The following is a 7592-nucleotide window of genomic DNA, read 5'->3' as shown; positions in this document are numbered from 1 at the left end:
CTAGATTCCTAACTTAGACTTCCTCTTATGTAAGTTCTCACACTAGAATACTCTAGTACTCCATATGATCATTAGGAATACTCACTCCCACCATACTATCAGCTACGACAGAAACTTATACCAATGTCAACAAACTATCTTACGAATACAATTACATGCAACAATGATTAAACAATTCTTCGACTAAAAGATCTTGTACTACAACGATTGCACTTAAACAAAACTTGCGCAATAGGCCAAATCGGACATTCTAAAACTATTTAATTCTTACGGCATGTAACTTAACGTATTCCTTTAATAGCTAACTAACGTTAATATAAGTTTCACATAGCATAAAGCAAATAGAATTCAAGCAAAAAACCAATAGGCAAAAGGAATCATAAAGATCAGACAATTTCTAACACACAATTCCTGAGGATCCTTAGCCTACACATCATCCTACATAGGACTGTTTACTATTTGGATAAAACCGAATTATCCAATTGGACAATTTGGATTGGATTATTTGGTTCGGATATTCAGATTTTTGGATTGGTTTTCAACAAAACCGAATTATTATTTTGGATTTCGGATTGGTTTGGTTTATAAAATAAGAACCGAATAGTCCAAAAAAACCAAATAAACATTTTTTTTATCTATTTATAATATATATCTATAGTTATTTATTAATTTTGTAATTTTTTTTCAAATAGGAACGTTTCACCCGATAAAAAAACATTAATATGCATTTTCACTTAAAAGTTTTCTATCTATAAAATATTTAACTATAATATATCTTCTTGTTAGTTGTTTATAAATTTCAAATCACAATTAAGTAATTTGTTTTTGCTTCTTGTGTAAAGTTTATTAATATTATAATTATTTGTCGTTTTAAAATGTTTCGGTTTTTGAAAACCGAATTATAAAAACCGATCCAACCGAATTGTAATTGGATCGGATCGGATTGGATTTACATTTAGTTTGGAGTATTCGGATCCATGTTTTGAAAACCGAAATCAATTTGGATTCACTTGATTGGATCGGATCAAACCGATTCATCCAAACGAACACCCCTAATCCTACATCTCTAACAACTCATATATCACACATACAAGGACTCTCTCCTAAGCATGCACTCTAGCTTGCAACCCTGTGTGGATCCTTAGCCTAAGTTATAGCATTCACATCATACTATAACACATATAACAACTCAAATACAACATATATAAAGCAAGTATGGATATCTTAGGAAATCACTTTTTCCGATCTGTTGTTGATTGTACACATCACATCTTCTCTTTTCTTATCTTGAAATGAATCTTTTTGAAAAAGGTTTATAAAAACTCTCAACTTTATAGTTTAAGTTTGGAATTCCATGAGTGCTCATCCAAATCCCTCAAACCATGACTCTGATACCAACTTGTAACATCCCAAAAACCGAATCTAAAATTTACATTTTTAAAATAATATAACATCCATTTTCAATAAAGTTACATTCCGAATGAATCATTTGTTCATAAACCATTATTTAGAAATCAGAGTTTTAATGAAGACTAAAACATCCCAAAAATCATGACAAAAAAATTTCGCTTTAAATTATTAAATAACCCATAATTATCAAAACCATCTCATCAAAACATACATCATAGTATCTCAAAACATCATATCAAAAACACATGTAAATATATTAGAGTAAAACATCTCAAGCTAAAACAGCGTGGTGTGTGAAATGCAGTCATCCCGAGCTCTTCCCCATATACCGAAAGTATGTGAGACCAAAACTAAAAACTATAAGCACGAAGCTTAGTGAGTCTCTCCAAACTACCACATACCATACCCATAAGCACATATAAACATATCGTGGGCCCCACCCAACATCGGACATTATCCGGTATCGGGCCCCGCCCAACATTGGAACGAAATCCAGAAGCATACAAACATTCCCCGTGCATTGCCTTGCATCGGACCGTAATCCAAAAACATACAATACATAAACATGCAAGAATCACGAAGACATCAAGCATACAAATATTCCTCGAGCACCGCCCGACATCGGATCGGACTTCGGAAACATATAAATATACATCGAGTACTGCCCGGCATCGGACCTTAGTCTGGAACATACTAACATACATAAACGGGCCGATATTGGTTCCTTCGACCTATTCCTACAAGAGGAAACTCACCTCGCAAAGTTGAATGCAAAATCTCGCGGTAAGGAATCTCTAACGGTTGCTCCAACGACTCCCTGAGCTATCATTACCAAAATAACACTTAGTCAAAATCCAATAATCCTTCTTAGGGAAAAATGTCTATTATACCCCCTAATCTAATTGGACCATAACCTAGGCCCAATTCCATAACATCCATGGTCCAATTCTATATAGCCTTTCCAAGCCCACTTATAGCCCAATTTTCTAAATTGGGCCCAACTTCTCAAATGGGCCTTCCCTTAAGCCTAAACATGTCCTTAGCCCAACAACTAACTTCTAATGGCCCACTAAGGCCTAATAGCTAAGAAGTCCAAAGATCGGCCCAAACCAAGGCCCAGATGACAAAAACCCATATCCAGTGGGTACGCGGGACGTACTCCTCTATACGCTAAGTGTACAACTTGCATGGCTTGTACGCTGCGTGTACGACCAGCGTACTACCCTGTTAAGCCATAAACTCCAAAAAGGCTTAATCCCTTAAGACCGTAAGCTCCAAACACAAATCTGAGTCCAATAAAGTGTCTTAACCAATAAAGTTGATTACTTGGTGTCTTGCAACCCACCAAATGGACCCAAACTTGAAATATGGCAACTAACTTCCATAAAACTCATGCATGGCCACAAAAAGACCTTCAAGATGGAAACTTTTCTGTTTTTGGGACTCATATAGCACTAAGGGTGGCAACCCCGAGCCTAGAAACGGATTTGGACCATAAAAATCCATTCTTGGGACCAAAAAGGTCCAAAACACCATTATTATAGATCTAAGCATACATGAGGCAAGTTGTGAGCTTTTTACCTCAAATGAGTGCTAAATGGTAAGGATATCTCACATCCTTGAGTTCATGCTATTCAAGTTCTTCTTCACCAACTTCCTCTTTCTCCTTCCAAGCTTCAAACCACCACAATGAGCTTTACAATAACAAAATCACACAAAGATGAGGAATGGTTGGCTTTCTAGGGTTTCTGAGTTTGAGAGGTTAGTAAGGAGGCCAGGGTTTGGGAGATAATGTGGTATTTATATGGATTAAACCTTAAAATTAAGGTTTTGAGTCAGATCGCGTACGCGATGCGTACTCCTTGGTACGCTACACGTACGCGCATCAACCCACCGCATCCAATGCCTTCATTATGCCCAGCATACGCCAAGCTTACGCCCAACATACGTCTTCAGTCAGCCCAATATACAACGGCCCACTCACTAAGGCCTAACTCAAAAATCCAATATTAATCTCATAGTCCAACAATTAATTATAAAGAAATTAAATAGTTATTACCTCAAGTCACGGGTGTTACAAAGACAGTGCGGAATCTCGAATCATAAAGCTTCTGATGTGTGTGTACAATCAAGTCTTCGCAATCCAACAAGTACATGCAAAATGTTTAATCCACAACTATAAGCGCAAAGCTTAGTGAGTTACCTAAATATCTCATACATCACATGATATAACAATAGCACTAGAGCTATCAGCAATACTGAATATCATGAACTTGGGCTGCAGCAGTTCTCACGTCGTGAGCCTCTATGCCTCACATCGTGAGATCAGTTATGGACACAATTTACATTTTAACCCATGTCGTGAGACTCCATATCTTCCAAAAATCAACCTTTTGACTCCTTGAAACCCTAAAACAATCCATCCAGGAAAACGTGTTTTACAACAAGAGACAGGAGAGTGGTCAGAGCTCTCTTTTTCCTACACTCATCTCTCCATGTCGACACCTCAATTTAGACTCCAACCATCAAGTGGATAAAAACCCACAAGTTCATATCCAAAATCAATATCCAAAGGTCCCAAATCCAAAAAAACCCATTAAATAGCACAAATCGAAGAAGCGATCAAGACCATTCCATTTCCATTTCAACATAGACCTCACATAGTCTCCTTCTTTATCTTCTCTTCAACCATCATAACCACAACCGAATACCACCTTTTGTTTATTATCCCTCGTTTTGACCTAATCATCATCATCACACCACCCAAACCATCATCATCACACTCATCGTCTACAGACACAACAAAGAAACCCTAATCCCAATTTGTTATATTCTCCAAGTCTCCAGTTCATCATCGTTTTCTTGTATGTGGGGAGAGGGACGCCGATTTTTTGGAGTGTGTGTATGTGTGTGTCGATTTTTATAGAGATTTGAGGTTTGAAAGAAGGAAGATGAAGGTTAGTTTGGTGGATTTAAGAGAGAAAGATAGGGGACATCGGTTAACAATTAAATAAAAGAGGGGCAATTTAGTCTTTTCATATTATATTTAACAGAAAACTAGTGGTGTTAGTCATAAGGACCATTTATGTGTAAAGTTTGCTTCGTATGGACCATCCATGAAAAAAAAAGTTTCATAAGAACCCTTTTAGGGACAAACGGAAAAGCTAAAGGACCATTTGTAAAAATTTTAAAATTTGTTATTTCTATAAGTATGAATAAAAAAGTAAACATTAGTCATAAACTAAACAACATATTTAATATTAATTTTGTTTTAGGAGTCTTCAAATTTATATGATTATTGTAATGGTAACAATTTACATTTTGAAGTTAAATATTAATATTTCTATGCATATATATTGAATATAATTATAATCTACAGAATCGCGGATATCTCTAGGATTACAGTTACAGATAGCGATCAATAGTTCGCTTTAGCTATATATATCTGTTCCATCGACTACCCTCTTTTCATTGTAGGGTTTTTAGTCCTATCTCATCATGGCAACTGTAATCAAGGTTTGTTTTCAGCTATATCCTTCTTTTTCTTCTTCTTCTCTTTTTGAATTACTCCACCGAATTCTCATTCTGTTTTCATAAGTGTGGTTGAGTGTCGCACTCATATTAGTAAAATATCGGCATACTTTGCTAGACGTACCTTTAGTGTTTTCACACGCTCTTTAAGAGTTCACGTTATTGTAGTGTAGATGAACCTCATGTGAATTGAAGTTTCTTGCGAGTTGTATTTTAGTTTTAGAAGATTAAGATTTTACTTTTGTGGTTTTCGGGTTGAATCCCAATTGGTATGATTCTCGTACTGAAGTAGCATTACATACAATTTTTTCCATTATGCAAGTATGTCATGGATTTTTGTGACTTTCATGGTTAATGCGTGCATGGTTTTCTTTGAAAACCAATTGATTTGACTACATATACTTTTAAATAATCCTCAAATACGTGTCATGTTTGGTGCAGATTAAATTTGGAGACACAATCAGGCGCATCTATGAGGAAGATCTTCTAGATTTTGACATGGAAATGTTGAGGGAGAAGATCTGCATCCTCTTCGGTCTAGATCTTGATGCTGATTTTACACTCACTTACATCGATGAGGATGGAGATATAGTCACTCTTTGTGATGACAATGATCTCGATGATCTTGCGGCTCAATCTCTGAATCCACTAAGGATGACTGTAACATTGAATCCTAAATCTTCTCTTACATCAACACAAGACCAGCTTCAAATCAATTCCTTGAACTCTGCGGTTTCTTTGATCTTGAAATTTGTGCCAGAGCGACAACATAATGCACTTTTGAAGCTTTTGCTTGACGTTGCATGGGAAAACATGATGGGTGATCAACAGGGATTGAAGATTGAAGAAGCATCCGAGACATTATTACCATGTAAAGACGGAAGCCCAGACTCAAACAACGAAGCTTTGCAGGTTGAAACGGTGAAGAAAGATGGAGTTCTTGACAATGTAGATCTTAATGTTCCTTATTCTGAGTCTGAAACTGTTAAAGGCTCTGATGTTGCATCTTTACATGATGACAATGCCAAACTGAGGAAATCCGTTGATTTTGAGACTTGTGTAGACCTTAACGAATGCCCATTCATCGGGATGCCTCTATCTAATGACTCAATCGTGCATTCATGTCCTTGTGAGACTTGTGTCTCTCCTCTTAAGAAGGCAGATATCGGTAGTAAAGGCTTAGGCAGTCTAACAATCCATGAGGATATTACGTGTGTTGGGTGTCGAGTTTGTCCCATAATTGGACCCCGATTCATATCAAAATCGTAAGTTCTTTTGAAGCTTGTTAGAGTACATGTATATATATTAATAAATATTTTTGGTTATTTCTTGAATCATTACTCTTTTTGTATAGGAGTATTATTGTTGATCTGTGTTGCACTTGCTTCGAGAAAACGGGACATGATGCTGCTGATTATATCAGAATGGATGTCTCACCCTTTTCTTTTTTCTGTGACGAACCTCCTGTTGTGTGCAATGACAAATTAGACCCAGAAGTCGAAGTTGTGAATACCAATATGGATCAAGACATTAATGAAGTTTGTGAAAAGGAACCTATTGGAATTGTGGAACCTGAAGATCTGTTTTTAGATGCAGTACAGCCACATAAGGATCAGGAGACGAGCACCTGTAATAGTCATGTTGCGGTTCCATCAAAACTGGTGTAGGTGGAACCAGTTGGCTCGAACCAAGGTAAAGTTCCGATCTTTGGAGCAATCCAAATATCCAATCTCTGTTGGTTTCATAATAAAGTGAGCCATATATCTAAATTGCCAAAAAAACTTATAAAACATAAAAACTTCTTTGGTGTTATGCAGCGTTTTCATGATCCAAGAGTACTGGTTATTGGTAGGTTAATTGGGATAATGATTACTAATAAAAGCTCTTCAAGACTCGATAGTATTTTAGTAGCTTTGAACCTTTTATGGTGTGCTTTTTTTATGCGCCACGTTTAGTAAGTATTAGTAAGTAGGTGTTTTTATGTAGTTTAGTTATGTCTTTAATCCTAGACTTTATTTATTTAGTACAATTTTTTTTTTATTTTTAAAGGTTGAGGCACATGTTATCTGTTCATCAAAATGGCCCTTGTACTCCTATCACATGCGGATGAGCGGAACCCTTTGGGGCCAGGGAGGGCCATCGCCATCGCCATCGCCCCTCGCTTTTCAGCCCACTTATATATAACTGTTATATATTTAAGTTATTTCTAAGTTATTCAAAATAATAAGAATAATAATAACGTTGTGAAGAAACTTGAAAGGAACTGGTATGCCACAAAAATAAAAACTAGAAGTTTTATAAATTACCTAAAAATCCTAATTTGAAGGTCACCGTAGTTAAACGAATTCTAAAATTTTAATCAAATCATTTAATAAGGCCAATGAAAAAAAAACTAAAAACTCTCAAAAATATAACTGAAAACCTTAGTAAGGTTTCGGGGGTCTCAACAGTTTTGTAGTTGTTCTATGACCGTGTTAAACATGGTCTCACCTGATTTTGTGTTTTCTAATTCTTTTCATATCATACCATAATATTTTCCTTGTAACTATATGTTAAAAAAAATACAATAAACCTACATAATACACCTGTTAAAATACCTTCAGTTAGATCATATCGAAAAATATCGTTTTAGATTTTATTCTTGTTTATTT

General features: G+C 35.9%; 1 protein-coding gene across 1 annotated transcript; it reads left to right on the top strand.

Moving 5' to 3' along the window:
- Positions 1-4896: 4896 nt before the first annotated feature.
- Positions 4897-7564, top strand: LOC145082239 (protein NBR1 homolog). The gene is made up of 4 exons (XM_079023306.1): positions 4897-4926; positions 5383-6206; positions 6296-6633; positions 6759-7564. Exons 1-3 carry the CDS (start codon positions 4909-4911, stop codon positions 6606-6608), a joined length of 1155 nt encoding a protein of 384 aa, XP_078879432.1. The 5' UTR covers positions 4897-4908; the 3' UTR covers positions 6609-6633; positions 6759-7564.
- The last annotated feature ends 28 nt before the right edge of the window (positions 7565-7592 follow it).

This window comes from Lactuca serriola, chromosome 1 (assembly GCF_051521515.1).
Source record: "Lactuca serriola cultivar US96UC23 chromosome 1, Lser_US96UC23_V15, whole genome shotgun sequence".
Taxonomy (NCBI): domain Eukaryota; kingdom Viridiplantae; phylum Streptophyta; class Magnoliopsida; order Asterales; family Asteraceae; genus Lactuca; species Lactuca serriola.
The sequence above is the reverse complement of the archived record's forward strand: the minus strand, read 5'-3'. Positions and strand labels throughout refer to the sequence as shown.

Bases quoted from the DNA above. Each gene is read 5' to 3' on its own strand.
- LOC145082239 (XM_079023306.1), top strand. The intron at 6,207-6,295 runs GTAAGTTCTTTT...CTTTTTGTATAG, and splicing joins CCCCGATTCATATCAAAATC to GAGTATTATTGTTGATCTGT.